General features: G+C 47.9%; 1 protein-coding gene across 1 annotated transcript; it reads left to right on the top strand.

The window, feature by feature from the left end:
• Positions 1-8,847: 8,847 nt before the first annotated feature.
• On the top strand, positions 8,848-15,582 carry LOC128916505 (regucalcin-like). The gene is made up of 6 exons (XM_054218326.1): positions 8,848-9,013; positions 9,594-9,776; positions 11,204-11,419; positions 12,904-13,035; positions 13,719-13,873; positions 15,188-15,582. Exons 1-6 carry the CDS (start codon positions 8,848-8,850, stop codon positions 15,236-15,238), a joined length of 903 nt encoding a protein of 300 aa, XP_054074301.1. The 3' UTR covers positions 15,239-15,582.
• Positions 15,583-17,193: the final 1,611 nt, after the last annotated feature.

Raw genomic sequence — 17,193 nt, forward strand, 5'->3', positions numbered from 1 at the left:
CTGCCTGTTCTGGGGAGATCTGTGGTGACAGGAAGGCATCAGGTGTTCTTGGCCGTTGGTGTTTAAAAGAAAACCCCACCTGCACGTTCCTCCTGCTGAACCCAACTCCCCCAGAGCAGCCAGAGGGGCAAGAAGGCCTTGCATGCCGAAATGGCCACTGCTTCTACAACTGTGCAGGAAAGGGAAGTTCTATGGTGACTTTTTTGCAGTGCCTGTTGTCAATGGCAAGCTTGTTCACTGGATTGCATTTTTGCTGGTAACTTCAGGCCTGTATATGTGCTATAACAACTGTGATGTAGCTCATTTGGTTTTTTTGAACTGTGGAGTTTATTCTTGGCATGTTGCTCGTTCCTGTGTTTGTGCACTTCCACCTGCAGGTGTAATAGCTGCCTGTCCCCATCCTGCTCTGTGAGGATAACCCCCCGGCTGCCAAGAGAGCCTGTGGCTGTGCCTTTTCTCTGCAGGTAGCTCCAAGAATCGGTACATCATGGCACCATGGTTTTCCCATGCGTCTCTGCAAGCCTGCTGGAGTTAGTGTCTCTCCACTGGACCTTCTTGTGTCTGCTATGCCCCCCAAGTATTATTACACCACGCCAAGGCCGTGGTGCTGCTTTGAACCAAGGGGTGTGTGAGTCACCGTTTCCTTCTTTAAAGCATGCAGGGTTGGGTATGTCTTGGCAGCTGGAAAAGCAATAGGTTCACAAGCAGCCCCACTTCAGGGCAGAAGATGAGTGTGAGGTGGTGAAGGAAAATGGGGCTTGTCCTTTGAGCGTCCACCATCCTTCATTTGCTTTATGTGCTGCAAAGTAGTGTCAAAGCACGGTAGAGGGAAAGTTTTATGAGCTGAGGGAGGTGGTGAATGCGGCAAATTTAGGGCTCTGATCTTAGTGAAGGCATGAACTGGGTGATAAGGAGGGCCACAAAGATGATGAGAAGGCTGGAGCACCCCTCCTATGAAGACAGGCTGAGAGAGTTGGGGTTGTTCAGCCTGGAGAAGAGAAGGCTCCGGGAGAGCTTTTAGTGGCCTACCAGTACCTAGAGGGACCCTACAGGAAAGATGGGGAGGGACTTTTTATGAGGGAGTGTAGCGATAGGCCAAGGGGTACCAGTTTTAAACTGAAAGAGGGGGGATCTAGATTAGATATTAGGAAGAAATTCTTTACTGTGAGGGTGGTGAGACACTGGAACAAGTTGCCCAGAGAAGCTGTGGATGCCCCATCCCTGGAAGTGTTCAAGGCCAGGCTGGATGGGGCTTTGGGTGACCTGGTCTAGTGGGAGGTGTCCCTGCCCATCGCAGGGCGTTGGAACTGGGTGATCTTTAAGGTCCCTTCCAACCCAAACCATTCTATGATTCTGTAACTGCAGCTCAGGAACCGTGCTGTAGGGCTGTTCTAGTTGAGCACTAATGGACGTGCAGAGATGCAGCACAAAGTGAGTAGGCATAAACACAAGCTCCCTCTACCATCACTATCACATTGCAGGAACTGTGAGGTTCCTGCACCATGAGATTTTGTACCTGGGCTCACCCTCACCCCACTGCGATGGCAGTAGGGTGATTGCCAGCACAACACAGAGCACTTGCTCATCATTTTTTGGTGTTGCTGCACTAGAAAGGTGACAGCAACAGCTTGTATGGGCACAAAAGTTATGGTCAAAGATTACTTTGTCACCACTGGCCAAGAGGCACACAGGAGACACAGAGAGGACTGGGCCAACGGAGCCCCTCATCCTCCATGCTGTGCATGGGTGACCTGGGGCAGATGCCTGGGGCACGTGTGTCTTCTTGAGTGCGGGAATGGGAGCAGGTAAAATGAGCTTCTGTAGAGATTTTATGAATAAGTGCCACCTCCCCCTTCTGTAAGATCACTCGCTGGGCTTTGTCATGCTGGTTTCACAGGCATCACATGAGCAGGAAGAGCCAACTCTGCCAGGAGAGTTGCGTTTTTAATGTTACTGACATGCCCTGGGAGCGCACCTCGCCACAGCCTCCAGCGTGGAGGCTGTAGCTGCTTCCCATGCCCCAGCCCCGAGGAGCCCAAACAGGTGCTGCTGGCGTATTTTGACTCGAGTCCCATGACGGAGCGTTGGATCCGGCAAACTGGAGCTGAGCGGTTGCCGGTTCCCTCAATTAGGAAGGCTTCTCGACTTTTTGTTTAATCCCTCGCTTATTAATGGGGCTCACCTCTTTGATCAAAGACTCGCACTGATTTGAATTAGGGTTGAGCAAGAGCCCAGTGACAGGGAAGGCTGTATCAGGAGGAGCAGCTGCTGTGCCCTGAAGGGTTTCTTCACCCTCGTGACCGAAATCTATAGTCATAGGTGAAGCGTATTTATTCCCAACCGTGCTGGAGAAAACTCAACTAATCCTCTGCTGGCAAAATAGCTCTGCAGAAATAAAAGCAGGCGGCACTGGCTGCCTTGGGAGCTCCTGTTCTTCCCATTTCGAGCACTGGGGAGGGACCAGGCCCTTCCTACAAAAGGGTGAAGCCGGGAGAACATAAGCCTTGGCTTTGCTTTAGGACAACGCTGTGAAGTGGGATATCGCTGGGGTGAGTAGCTACACCTGTGCCTGCCTGGGGTTTTTAATAACTGTGTCTTCATTAACTCTAGCCATGCCTGGTGTCGTCTCCAAGAGGGAGACAGCCACAGAAGATGACTCCATCTAGGGGAAGAATGTCTTTAAGAGATTAGGACAATCAAATTATATGCAAAGTTGAATTTCTAGAGTGATGAAAGCTGGGGTGGACCCTCAAGGGGAATAAGCAACATAAATGTAATTTGGGGAGTTGCGAAAAAAAGAGGGGAGTGACAGGTTTAGCAAAGCTACAGTAACAAACCCAGAGCTATTGTCTGAGCACGTGCCTGTAGGTAGCAGAAGACAAATACAATTATTTAAATACCACATTAATATCTGGTGCGCTAATGCCTTGATACACTCTCCCAGCTACGCTATGTTGATAAAAACCAGGGGCTATAAAAAGAAGCGTTAGGAGTTGCATCAGAGGAGACCAAAGCAGCGGGAAAGGAGAGAAGCAGCCACCCCAGAAGGAGACGCTGCGGTGGGGCATCAGCCAGAGGTACAGGGGTGCGTGGCTGCCTTCGGCCAACTTCACTATGAACTTCTGCTTTACAACCCAGCAGGGTTAGAAACAAATGTTAAGGGCACAACAGGGGCATGCATGTGGTGGAAATAATTGAAAGACCCTCTGGCTGGCTAGCAACAAATGCATGCACCTGCTTCTGCGGGGACGCACCACTCGGCAACAGAGTCCACAAAGCCTTTGAGACGTGTCTCCTCCTAAAATAACACTTGTCTGGAAAGGCAGGCACGTTGAAATGGCGTGCGGAGGGTGGGAGATGCGATACTTGCGCTGAAATCAGCGAGGCAGGAGTAAGAGGTGGTGCAAAATGCGGTGGGGGCGTCCCCAGAGCATTTGCAGCCACCCGAATAAATGAGAGAGACGTGCTCTGCAGCGTTTCCCCAGCTGTCTTGCCCAGCGCTGCCGATGGGGCAGCATCCCGGCTGCTGGCCAGGAAAGCGGCACGCGCTTTTTTTTGTGGGTTTTTTTTTTTGTTTTTTTTTTTTTTTTTTTGAAGTTGTGGTGGTGAGGCGAATGCTTCGTCCCTCTGCCTGACTTTGTTTTACTTTGCCACAGCTTGTGGTGGGGAAGTCAGTCAAGTCACCAGAAGAAGAGAGATGAATGGGAAATGTGGTTTTCTCCACTAAAACTCCTTTAGAAAAAAACACTTTGGGAAATATTTTGCAGGAGAAAAAAAAAAAAGACCTTCTTTTTTTCTGTGCCTGAGAACCAGTTGCTTTTCTTTTTAAATGAAAGCAGTTAAAATGATCTTAAACCAGAATGTTCCTTTCAAATATGTCTTCTAGCTGAAAATGCTGTGGGAAAAAAAAAAAAATGTGTATTGTTCTACATGACCCTCCCTTCAAAGCTGTCATTTAGGTTAAAAGAAGGAAAGCGGAGGGTAACGTGAAAAATGTTGTGAGAGCGAGAGCAAGCAGAGACAGAGGGTTTGTGCTGAAAGGAGATGGGCTGGGAGCCCACGGGAGGCTGAGGAGGGTCCTCAAGGCACCCACAAGCACTTTGCTTTTAACTTTGGCAGGAGTTTGACTTGGAAATATCACTGGCTCTTTTCTTTTTTTTTTTTTTTTTTTTTGCTAGAAATATTTGAATTTGGTTTAGGAGTGTAATTTTCTAATCTCTGAATTTGAATCGATGGTGACTATGGTAGGATAATACTAGGTCTATCTCGGCTATTTGCTTATCTGGGGGAAAAAAGGTTCATCCCGTGAATCACTTGATCATCAAATTAAAGTAATTTAATTTCCTTAAAGTCTTGCATGAGTGAAGAAACGCGCTGCTCTCAGATGCTGCTTTGGGGCCAGTTCCTCCCAGGTGGCTTCTGCCCTCGCTGAGTGTGGTGGGGACAGTGGCCACCGGCAGCAACCTGCCCCCTGCCTCCCCCGCCCTGGCAGCTGCTGGCAGGACATGGAGAGGTGCCCTGTCACCAAAACGCTGGTGGGTGGCTCTGGCTCACTGCCCGGCTTGGGCACTGTCCCCACAGCAAGCCTGCCCTTGTTCCCACCTTGCTGGACCAGCCACCAGGAGGGGACCCGCCATCACCTACCTCTGCTGAGTGGGGCTGGGTGGCAGAAGGCACTCGGCATCTCCCGCCTTTGACTCCCACGGGCAAAAAGACGGCAGATGACAAAGAAGGAAAAAAAGCAAAGCCTCAAAAGGCAAGCAAGATGTCACCATCCTGCAGCACCTGTGGCCATTACCGGGGTTCCGTGGCCCACCGAGGCAGGGATCGGGCTTTGCATAGTCGATGTGAGGAGCCCAGGGAGGAGAGCAGGTGACTTCGCACACAAGAAGGTTCTGGCATGGCTGGGAACAGGAGCCAAATCTTAATGATGCTAATATGCCTTAATCACAAGAATATTCTTTTCCTTATCATTCAAAGTGACTCGTTCAACAAAACTCTCCTCTGCATCTTTTATTAACCACCCCTTTTTATCATCCAAGATGTTCACTTGCCCCTAAATTTGGGAAGACCGGGCTAGCCCTCGGGGCGACCGAATGGTGTAACCTCTCAGTTTTCCTCTCCCACTCTCATGACATGAGAAAAACACTGAGCAAGGATTTTTCCCTCTCACATGTTCTGCTGCTGGCACCGCAAACCAGACCATTCAGAAGGGCTTTGGGCCGTGCCCCATCATTCATGTGACTGCTGACTGAATGCAAAACGTAAAAGGTTACCCGCTCCCCGCAGATAGCATCAACTCTTGCACATTTTTAATCGTCGCGGAAAACAGCAGCCGGTTTCATTGGACCAGCGCTGGAAAAGAGACACCAACCCAGGTCTTGCAATATTTCCCTCGGCGGGTGTGTTGTTGTGATGAACTGCAGAGTTTCGCATAGGTGTCCTCCAGCTTGGTAGAGATATTCAGCTGTCGGGCCGAGGGAAAAGGCTTCTTAAAATTCTTTGGTTTACACAGACGGTCGTTTCACTCTACGCATGTTAAAAGCTTTAGCTTTCTGCTTGTTCAAAGCCTCAGCTTGAAATTAAAAATGAAATGATGTGTGCTTGCGTGGGGGAGAGAGGGAGAGAAACAGCAAAGAAATCTTTTAGAGGCCAGTCATTAGTTTGTATTTTACCTGTATCTGAGGGGTACCAAAACGACCAATTTTTGTCCAGGTCACTTGCAAAGGGATGGGGACTGAGGATTAGAAAGGCTATTTTCAAATAGCTGCCTGAAAAAGGTTTCAGTTTTTAGAGCAGACTGGATGTTTTTACATTAGTTTTTCATTCCTACCAGGAAATTTTTCTTATGGTTTCCAAATTCTGATAACTTTAAACAGTTTAACTTGGAAAATGTTTTGGTGATGCCTGTCACCCCCTTGCTCTTCATGAGAGGTTTGGGCGAGAATCCAGAAGGCTAAAACACCACCAAAATGTTGCAGAGATGATATAGGCAGGGTGAATGTGATGTTTTTATCCTCAGGAATCTTGTTTGGAGAGGATATGGCAGGATTTGGTGTTTTGTGCTAGGAATTGCTCTTTTTTTTCCCCTGCACGCTCATCTCTGATGGGTCGGTGCTGCGGCAAGCGGGGAGCGAGGAGCTGGCACGAAAAGGTGCCAGGCGGCAGGATGCCTGGGGAGTGATGAAGCCGGGATGTTTGGAACGAGGCTTTTGGGGGTCATTTCCTCATTTTTCCCTCTGAGGTGCTGTGTTCTGTGAAACCCTGCTGCTACGTAGCTCCATGGGGTGCTGGCAGGGAGGGTGTGGGAGGAGGTGGACCACTGGGCATGAAGGGGACTGGGGACTGCATCCCTGCCAGCTTGCGGGGACTCTTTCGGAGGGCAGCGCTCCCTCTCTCAAGGTTGGGCGACCCTTTCTGTTAAAAGCCTCCATTTTCTTCAGCCGCTTGTAAAAATTAGCGTGACCTCAGCCAGCGAGGCAGAAATCTTCCCTCCTAGTTGCCGCCACCTTAAAAACAGGGGGGGAAATTTGAGCTAAAATATTCAGCTGTTTGGAAAAAAAAATAATCCCACAGCTGTAGGGGAACACAGGGGAGCTATTTCTTTGGTGGAGGGGAGAGGTGCTGCCGGGGAAGGGGGATGCACGCTGAGGCTCCGTGGGAGAGGGCAGTTCTCCGCAGCATCACAGGGGGGAATGAGGGGGGTGAGCAGGCAGCTGGTGCAGGCAGGCTGGCTTCTCCCCTGCCTGTGCCTTGTGAAACAGCTGGCAATGGCGTGATTGCGTACTCCTCGCGTGGCGTGCGGGACGGGTCTGTGAATCAGTATTTCACCATGGCTGATCCTGCCAAGCCCCTGTTTCATTGCCGCAGAAGCTGGAGAAGGGGGCAGTAAATGAAACGGGAGCTGGTGGGAAGAGGAAGGTTTACAAAGGCTCGGCTGGGTCAATGAAACAACCAACGAGACAAATACCCACCAGGTTCTGCAGATCCAGAAACTTTCTGCCTCTGTGGGAGCCACGGGGATGCTGGGCTTCTGCGAACCCCGTCTTCCCAGGGGGGTGAGAGCAGCTCTGTGTGTTCCAGACCTTGACAGGGTGAAGTCAGTGTTGTGTCTCCGAGGCTCGGGTCCCAAATGCGGCAGCCACGTGACACAAAACTTTAACCCAAGGGAAACTCACCGCTCCGGCTCCAGCACGGCTTAGCAGGTTTCAGGAGGTTTTACTGGCATCTCGCTGCGTATCCTCATTTACGCCATAGACTGATGCTGTTTGCCTCCACAGAGCAGCTTGCTGCCCGGCCTCTCGTGGCCATTTTTCTTGGAAGGGAGAAGGATGTGTTTGATAAATGGGCTGTTTGGACCTCACCTTGGCTGTGTGACTCCTTGCCACGCATGCCTGGGGCCAGGGAGCAGGGAAGATCCCAGGTCTCCAGCCCCGGCATTTCCACTCATGGTGATTACTGGCTTTTCCCACATACTTCGAATTAGTGCTAATTAATTATCTGCAAACTTTATCAACCAGCTCACCTACTAGGAAACAATGCCTGCTCGAAGACAGTAATCCGCGGGAGTAGCGTTATGTCAGGGACTGGCTGCCTCCCAAGAAATATCTCTGCCATCTGTGGAAAACAGAATGTGCTGAGGCCGGCGGGCGCAGCAGCGTCGTCGTCGTCCTCTCCAGCAGCGGTGACTGAGGCGGCGAGCTGGCCCCTGTCTTTTGTAAGAGCTTGAATGGCAGAGGCGATCGCTCACGTCCCACGCCGCAGCAGGGGCAGGGCAGGCCCCAGGGCCCAGCTCACCTGGTTTGGAGGCCATCGAAGGGGGCCCTGAGCTCAAACATGTGGCATTGGGCACCCGGTACCCGGTTGGTGGCTGAGTGGCCTCTGTCCCCACAGGCACCCAGCTGTGATGGGGACGGAGCAGTTGGGGCATGAACAACCCCCCCGGCAAGCGCAGGCGCCCGGGATGGGAGGGAGCTTCACGGGCGGCTCTGCCCCCCGAAGCAGCGACTGGGGTAATTACACCTGGTGGCCTGGCGCAGGGCGAAATTCGGAGTCTGGGGCGGGGGTTGGGGCACTGGCTTGAGGCGGTGAGGGGGCCGACGAAGATGAAGCGCTTGGAGGGAAAACAAAGCAGCAAGATTTCAAAGGCAGGAGCCTTCCCCAGCGTTGGCATATTCGCACCGGCTCCCTGTGGGAGCAGGCACTTGGTCTGCAGTGGCCTTGGTGGCAAAATGCAGTCGGTATTATGGGTGTGCGTACGTCTTCCTGTGGAGCAAGTCAATATATCTGCGTTAATAAGGCTTGCTTTTCCACAAAAAAAGGGGGAGGTATTTCAAAGATGTGTAGATGTGATGCTTAGGGACATGGTTTAGTGGTGGTTTTGGCAGTGTTAGGTTAATGGTTGGACCTGATGATCTTAAAGGTCCCTTCCAACCTAGATGATTCTATGATTCTATGAAAAAGGCTTCTGACCCATCAGTGCTGCTGCCCACTGGTCCTTTCCCATGGTCTTGTGGACCCTTGGGTTCACCGATCCCCAGGTGACAGATTGGTCCCAGCTCAGGGCCATGCCCCCAGCGGTCCCTTGCCTGGAGGCAGCTGCCTCAGCAGCAGCTCTGCTTAAAGGCTCTCACTTAGGAAAGGTTTGCAAAGGAGAAGCCTTGGCGCTTCAAGTTCAGTTCCAGCCATGAGACCATGGAAATGTCACAGGAATGTCCTAGATTACTCTGTCATGTGGGATTTGGAGGACTTTGCCATTTACAAACTCTGCTTTTAAGCATCATAGGCATGAAAAATCCACATGAGAGCTTTCATTATATCCGTTATCAACTCTCTTCCCCTCAGACCATGTCTTCCTCCATCAAAATTGAATCTGTCGTGAAGGAGAAGAACAGGATGGGAGAGTGCCCAGTCTGGGAAGAAAGGGAGAACGCACTCGTCTATGTAGACATTAACTCACAGAAAGTTTGCCGCTGGAGCCCACTCACCAACGAGGTGCAGAGCGTGTCTGTGGGTAAGAGTCTGTACTTACCACTTCATCTTGGGAGTCTTCACCTGCTCTAGGTGACCCTGCTGCGTCAGGGGGGTTGGACTAGATGATGTCCAGAGGTCCCTTCCAACCCCTATCATTCTGTGATTCTGTGATTCTCTGTCCACCTTTGCCCATCCCTCCTGGTAGGACTGCTGCAGCATGGTGGTCTCCCTTAATTTCCACGCAGCCTCCCACGACATGTTGTTGAGCATGGTGTGGCCTGAGCCAGCCGAGCAGAGGGGACTGTGCTCAGGTGTGGAGGGCCATGCACACGTTGCCCTTGCTAAGCCCCGGTGGGAAGGCATGTTTCATTTGGGACCTACAGAGGAAAAGGTACAGTCCTAATGCTTGTGTCTGCCCAGAAGGTAGGAAGATCTGGAGAACACAAAGCTGGTGAGATGTGCTAACGATCCCAGAGGAGAAGGATTTTAGCATCAGCTCAGCCTTTCCTGGGTCAGGGTTGTCCCAATCAAGCCCAGATGCCCTCAGTGAGGTGTAGAGAGGTAGGGCTGACTGATAGCCCTGGAGCTGCCCTCCATCTCCTGCTCCCTCTCTCCTGCAGATGCCCGCGTTGGCTCGGTAGCGTTGCGACAGTGCGGGGGCTACGTCATCACCCTGGGGACCAGGTTTGCCTTTCTGGACTGGGACACTCAGGTGGTCACCACCATCCTCGAGGTTGAGCAGGATAAACCCAACAACAGGTTCAATGATGGGAAAGTGGATCCAAAGGGCAGGTTTTTTGCTGGTAAGTTCCTGGCAGAAATTTCCCCTGGTGCAAAGAGGAATTAATTCCAGTGTGTTTTTTATAGTGCGTTTTATTCCATGTTCTCAATTCCTCTGTTGAGTTCCCCGCAAAAACCCCTGTTGCAAGCATGAGCTGTCTTGTGACTGCTCTGCTTGGGTACTGCCCTATGGAGGAGGACAAGCATCCTCTGACTGAAATGAGGACAGAGCCTGTTGACAAGGGCTGTCTGGCAGAAAGGCTCCCCTTGTACTTGGCAGATGGTGTTTTCAAACATCTGCTTACATGGGAGGTGAGAAGCCGGTGAAGGGCTCACACAGGTGGGAAGGTTTCTGGGGGTGTAGAAGAGGATGCAGCTCCTAGAGCAGAAGATGAGCTGTGGCTTGCACCCTTTCGTGTACAACCTCTTCAGTCAGCCCATGGGTAACAGGGATGCGGGGAGAGATACCTGGCCTCCTGAAGGCAAGAGGGACTTTTGCCACTGGTTGCAATGCAGCCAGGATCCCCCTGTGCTTTTTCTCCTCCCATAGAAATGATGACCCAAGCACAGCAATCCACGCTGGAAGTGGAGAGTGACCGATGGGAGTGAAAATGGCTCTGTATTTGTTTTGCCAGCCAGCCTTTTCTTCTTATTTCAAATTTGCCAAAAATCAGGAAATTCATGTGACTCGTGTTTATGCTCGAGGGCTGATGTGTCACTGGAGTTAAGGGCAAGAATAAGAGTGAAAAACCCGCTTTGCACACCCATTCCTAGCTGTGCACAGTGGATCAATGCTTTCAACAGGGGTTTTGGCCAAGCATTGTAAAACAAGCTCATGAGGTCTTCTAAAAGGGGAAGCTGACAGAGACAGTCTGTCACGGTTAAAAGAAGGTGTAAATGCCCCTCTTGAGTGTTTCCTGTCCTATCGCTGAAGAGCTCTGTCCTTTCCAGAGAGGAGAGAATCAGAAACTAAACGACGAGTGTAACGCTGAGGCATAAATTCATCGAGACAAAAAACTCACTTCTGTGATATTCTCCGCTTGCTTCTGAGGCAACTGTGATTTGCAGCACCTGTATTTTAAGGTCACAGCCCATTTCAATGATGAAAGTAGCCTACAGAGAGCAAGAACGAAAAGAGCATGTGATGCTTGCCTGCATCTCAGCTTTTGCTGTGAGCAAAACCCCAGCCCCTGGTGTGTTGTGCTGCTGCTTTGGGTCTTTGGTGACTATGACTTAATCCTCATGGTGACACAGAAACTCATCCTCTCATTGGCCAGGATCACTCCGTGGGAGGCAGCTGTTCCTCACCTGCTCCTTTTCCTCCTCATCAACCTGATGGGACCTGGTTAGTCCCTTTCTCCCTAGGACCTCTTAGTAACAGAGGAAGTTTTTGATCAAGTATGAGGAGTAAGCTTCTACTTTCTAACCAGTGCTCCCATTTCCATTTCAGGTACGATGGCTGAAGAGACGGCACCGGGGGTACGAGCGAGGCGGCAAGGCGCTCTCTATACCCTTTTCCCTGACCATTCGGTAATAAAACAGTTAGACCAGGTGGACATCTCCAATGGTCTGGATTGGTCCCTGGACCACAGGACCTTCTTTCACATCGACAGCCTGGCATACGCTGTGCATGCCTTCAGCTATGATGTGCACACTGGACTGATCGGTACACGTGCTTTTCTAAATTGGGTGACAAGTAGTGCTATTACTCTTTCTGTAGCAAGACCTGGGCGTGTAATATATGCCGTGATTTATTTGACAGATCTCATATCTCCTGGTTACAGCTTGTCAGCAGGGTGACTGATTTTCCTCAAATTTAGTTCCCAAACCAGGTGTATTTGGTGAACAAACTTTTGACTACTTTCTTCTGGATAGATGGCTTGTATTTAGACCCATTCAAGGAGCTGCAGGGAAGAAGCCATTTATACTGCAGAGTAAGAATTAGCTTATAGGATGCTGTTTATTCTTGAGTGCCATCTACTGGAATGCTTCAATTGTACTAGCTCCATAAATGCAAATAGAGTATGTGCATGCATGTATGTCGCAGAAATATAGGTAAAGAATCAAGTTATCATTGTGACTGACGTTTCCCAATTCTGAAATTAAAATTACCCTTAGATGTTTGGCAAATTTCACTTAAATTCATTTTCTAGATGAACTTTTTTTATTATAATATCTGCAAAAAGGAAATTTAAGTGAAAGCAAAACGGATATAACCTCATTTCAAAACTTTGTGAAATATTTTTGTTCTGTATCAACCCATTATACTCCATGGGAATTTAAATGTCTGAACGGCCTTTGTACTCTAATCATTGTGGACTTTGTGTAATCATGGGTGAAAATCGTACAAATAATTACAGTTTCTCAGATGTCACTTTGCTGAGAAAAACTATCTCTACAGACTTGAGGAGACGAGAGTTCTAAACAAGATTTAATACTATTTTTTTCTTCTCCAAATACAAAACTGTAATGAGTTTGAGTTTCCTGGCCTTGGCTTTATGCTGGTGACTCTCTAATTTTGGGTAGCGTAATGGCTGTGAGGTGCTGGGTCAGAGCAGGCAGATTGCTGCCCATGGGCACCACTCCAAGGTCTGCGCATGTCCTTGCCAACCTGTGCGTGCTGCAGCCTAGACTGCTAGCCGTTGGTGTCCAGGCTTAATCAAAACTGGTAGCTTGATTGGCCATTAAAATAAGTGAAGTTCTTGATTTTTACCTGTGAAAGATTGTTTATTACCAGCATTTAAATTCAAGTCACTACTTACGTGATGTATTGCTCATAAAAAGAAGTCCAGGCTGCCATGAGCAATGAAAGTCCGGGAAAAGTTACTGTGCTTGTGGCAGTCGTGATATGGCGGTCAGCTCGTGGGTCAACAAGAGTGACAGAGGCGTTCTGTTCTCTTCCTTGGTAAAATGATGGGAGCCCTAATTCAGTACAATCCCAAACTGCAATGGCTCTACCAGGGGGCTTGTTTCTGCCAGTTAGGCTTTTAACACATCTGCTAAATGCATATGCGATATAAATTTTGCAGCACGCCTTTGTCACAGAAAATGAACTTATCTGTTTCCAAGAGTGTGGAAGATGTTAGACTGGGATCTGATACAGAACTGGTACCAGCCCATGTAATACTGGCTTCGTAACTCTCCCTGCAGCCTGCCCCAGGGTTTTGTACCGTCTAGAAAAGGAGGAGCAAATGCCTGACGGGATGTGCATTGATGCGGAAGGGAAGCTCTGGGTGGCCTGTATTGATGCTGGGAGAGTCATTCGTATAGACCCAGAGACAGGTAAGGCCTCCGCCAGCACGTGCATGTGGAGTGTCACCTACATGCCACAAACTTGAGAGGAAAGGCAGCCAGGAGGAATGGTTTGAAGGTGAGCTAAGAAGGTGCGGTTTATTGCCCATTTCTGCCCCATGGGTTGCCGTGAGCATTGCTAGCCCATGCCCCGATCACATGGAGGGCACTGCTCCCCGTGCTGCCTCCCAGCGTCGGGTACCCCTGATCTCATGGTATGCTGATGCAGCACACCTGCTTCTTAATAATGCCACTTAAAAAAAAAAAAAAAAAAGCACTGCATATCTATTATGAGAAACATTATAAAGCTACAATTAAAAAAGAAAAAAATTCTCAGCATTGAAACGTTTAAGTGGGAAATGCTGTTAGGGAATGACAGCCATCCCAGCCCAGGTGTCTCTGCCCTTTCTGGCTTCAAATACTTTATTGTTTCATTTTGAGAAAAGGAAACAAAGCCTTGCAGATATAGAAGAGAGGCTGAAAAATAGTTAGAGATGAGGCAGATGGAAGAATTTGATTTACCCACAAACTGTCCTTTAGGATATGGCCTCTGTCTGAAGGGCAGATGCCTTCTGAGGAAATGCCACATCTGTGCTGTGTGCACTAGTAGTACATTCATATTTACGTGCTCCCTAGAAAATGGACATTAGGAAACAATTGCACATTTTTCCCAGGAAAAAGAATCCAAACTGTGAGGCTGCCTGCTTCGAGGATCACCTCGTGCTGTTTTGGTGGAAAAGACTACTCAGAAATGTATGTGACCTCTGCATACGATGGACTGGATGAGGCCGCCTTAGCCAAGGAACCTCACGCGGGAGAGATTTTCAAGGTGAGCAGAACTCATTTCTTTCTGTACGTCAGCCCCGCCAAGCCTGGTGCTCTGAGAGTGAGGTGCCCTGGGCTGCCCTCGCTCATCCCACTCATTTGATGCCCTGGTCCAGAGGTGTTGCTTGTCCCCCAGCTGGGCACAGCTGCTTTTGCACAGCTGCTTATGCATTTGGAAGGAAGACTTGGAGAAATGGCTAGCGATAACGTTGACATGTTGTTTAGCCGATGTCATTATCCAGCTGGGACCTGAAGGCAGCCAGTGGACCTGGATCTGCCCCGTATAGCATGTTCTGTAATACATTGTAAAGAACTGGCCCTTGTTCCTATCTCTTGCTATCTTTTCATCGGTTTTGGAAATTTCACTCCCTTAATTCTCAGTTTTCAATTGTGCCAGGAAATCTAAATGTCTACAGCACAGGTGGCTCCTTTAAAAATTAAATGCTTAAATTCACCAGGGTGAAATTTTGCATCCTGTTCCCCAAACTTTTGGGATTTTTTTAATCTGTTAAAAGTGGTTGCTACATTTTTGAGAAACTAATAATCCACAATTTTGTCCAGGGCTCTTGATCCTGAAACTTGTTTCTCTCTTCATTTTTCATTCCGTTAGCAAAAAAGTACACCAGGAGAGTAAAATGCAGTTCTTAATCAGCAATTGCCATTATTCCCATAAAGTTGACCACAACATGAAAGGGAAGGGCTGTAAAAGAGGGGAAGTGAAAAAAAAAAAAACAACCCCAAACAAAACAAAAACCAAAACCTAACTGTATTATCAGTTTGGCAATATGACAAAGACATGTTCCAAGAGGGATGGGGATCTAGTCTGGGATCTGGGACCTTGTAGTTGAAAGCAGTGCTTGGAGAAGATTTCTGATGACTGAGAACTGATAGATTTCTCAAGCAGCGGAGTGTAGGAGCCCACAGGAGAATTAAACGCACCTTGCCTTTTTTATCTCTGTTCCTCAGTTCTCCAGTTCTAGAAAGGAATTGGTATTTTCCAAACTCGCATTTGTCTTGCAGTTAAAAGTTACTATGATTTGTTTGGTTAATATGGAGATAAGGACCACATGTAAGGGCCACAGATAATGTGTAGATTAGCAAAATTATTGAGTGGTGTTTGATAAACTTAAAGATCTTAAAGACTTGTAAAGAAATCCATGTAATGGCTCTTTTTGGATTCCTCTTGAAGCAGGGGACCCTCCATGTAGCGGTAGGTTGCTATGATATTTGTTGTACAACATTTGAATGTTTTCATTTTACTCAGTCGGAGATTTATCTGTTTCCTTTCTTTTATTTTTTATTTTTTTTAAACTTATAGATAACAGGCCTGGGTGTGAAAGGGATCCCACAGAATTTCTATGCTGCTTGAACACTGACGCTAAATAACAAAGAAGAAATGCCTGCATCTTGTAGTAACTCTGATAAGGAAAAGTCCAATGAACAGAATTTATCTGTGTGAGGATTTCTAAACCCACATTTGAGAGCGTGCTTATTTGGAATTGAAGATTTTCCTTCTTCTGTGGGCCTGTGGCTTGATGCAATAATTTAGAGAGGTGAAGTTAATCTGTGTCGCACTTTGATAGCTTTTGTGACTTTCCATAAACCCCTTCAAACATGAGCTTAGTTTTGTTGAACTTTCTGATGACCAGCTCTGGATTTTCAAGTCTGTGTGGTTCCTGAAGCAGAATCTGACTCCTGGTTTGTATTTTCATGTTGCAGTGATGTACCAGCAATGACACGGCATTTTAATAAACATTTTAAGAGTGATGACTTGAACTGGACTGCTCCTCTGCTGTGGGACTCCCTCCAGGGTGTTTTCTTGGTGATCAGACCTATTTGTAGGTCTGTGTCCAGACTCCAATTTTACATCCTTGCTAGCCCGTTTCCATTTGCCTTGTCATGAATTCTTCCATCTTGTCTTTAGGACACTGTTTATGCTGCTGAAAATAAACTATGCAACCATATTTTTTTTTCTGCATTCAGACATTACCATGAAAATGCTGAGTGGTCACACACAGTACAAACAGTTGTACACTGTACAAACAGGCTATGACCTACCAGGATGGCCTGTGGTACAAAAAAATGGATGCTCTGTAGAGTTGTCCTGTCAGGGGTCATATTTGCACCCATACACATGGACTTCCCCTTGCTTTACATATCTACTTATTGCATGCATGGCTTCACATTCTTATTTACCTTCTTATAATACTCTTCCTCTCCTATTTCAAGTATTTTCCTCCCTTGTCCCTTTTCCCTTTAGATTTTCTTTTTCATCTTCCCCTGAGCTTCTCTCTCTAGTTAGAGTAGTCTCACTTTTTGTCATCTTTCTTCTGTATATAATGCCCAACTCCCTTATGTGGTAGCCTTCTGGCCTGCTGACAAGCAGGAGGTCCGGTTCTGAGCAGATCAGGCAGAGGGCAGGTCAAACCACATGTCTCAGGACAATGTCCTACCCGTTTCAAAGGGGGATGTGACATGGGGAATGTTAGGTGGTATATTTGGCCCCTCCAGTTGAACTGGGCCACAGTGCAGAAAGAAATTTGAGATCCAGGGGGCCAAGAAGGGAGCTTTATTCACTAAGCACTATTGAATACACTTGGCCATTGAACAGGATTTTCCAAAGTGCGTTATTTCAATGTAGTTACCTGAAGTCTACTGTAAAACCCACATTAGGTACTTTTCAGACACTTGTTCTAGATGATTACTCTAGGTCATTAGCAAGCACTTTGCTCCTGTGCTACTTGACCAGACAATTGGTAAAATAGGAAAAAGGCTCTTGGACCACTGCTCTGCTTCACTCCTACCTTGCCCTGGAAAGGGAGGTGAGTCCATAGAGCTGCACAAAGACAACTTGATTGAGAAATAAAATGTTCGGCTCATTCTGACATTTGCTCAACAACTGAGCTGTTGTTTTTTTCCCTAGTCATAATTCCAACAGTAATTAAGCTGCTGGGAGTTCTTAAGAGCAAAGGTGTTAAATGCCCTTTGGCACCATGTCAATGCCAAATTGGTATAAGGAACATTGACAATTATGCAAGATTTCCTGTTTACCCAGTCTGGAAAGGAATGTGAAGGCAGGATGTTTGGAGGCAAGTCAAGTGTCCTAACCTTTAATTAAAAAAAAAAAAAAAGTAGGAAGTGTGTGGAGATACCTTATTTATTAAAAAATACCCAATTATTTGCAAAATTGCCTATCCACTAGGCTATTTGCTCTGCCGGAAAAGGAAAGTAGATCGTTTTGAAACAATTTGCTCTTGAGAAATCCTTAATACCCTCATAATTTTTTTCTGGAGCTTCCCCAGGCATGTAAGCCAGGCTTACTGG

This window comes from Rissa tridactyla, chromosome 1, assembly GCF_028500815.1.
Source record: "Rissa tridactyla isolate bRisTri1 chromosome 1, bRisTri1.patW.cur.20221130, whole genome shotgun sequence".
In the NCBI taxonomy this organism is placed as follows: domain Eukaryota; kingdom Metazoa; phylum Chordata; class Aves; order Charadriiformes; family Laridae; genus Rissa; species Rissa tridactyla.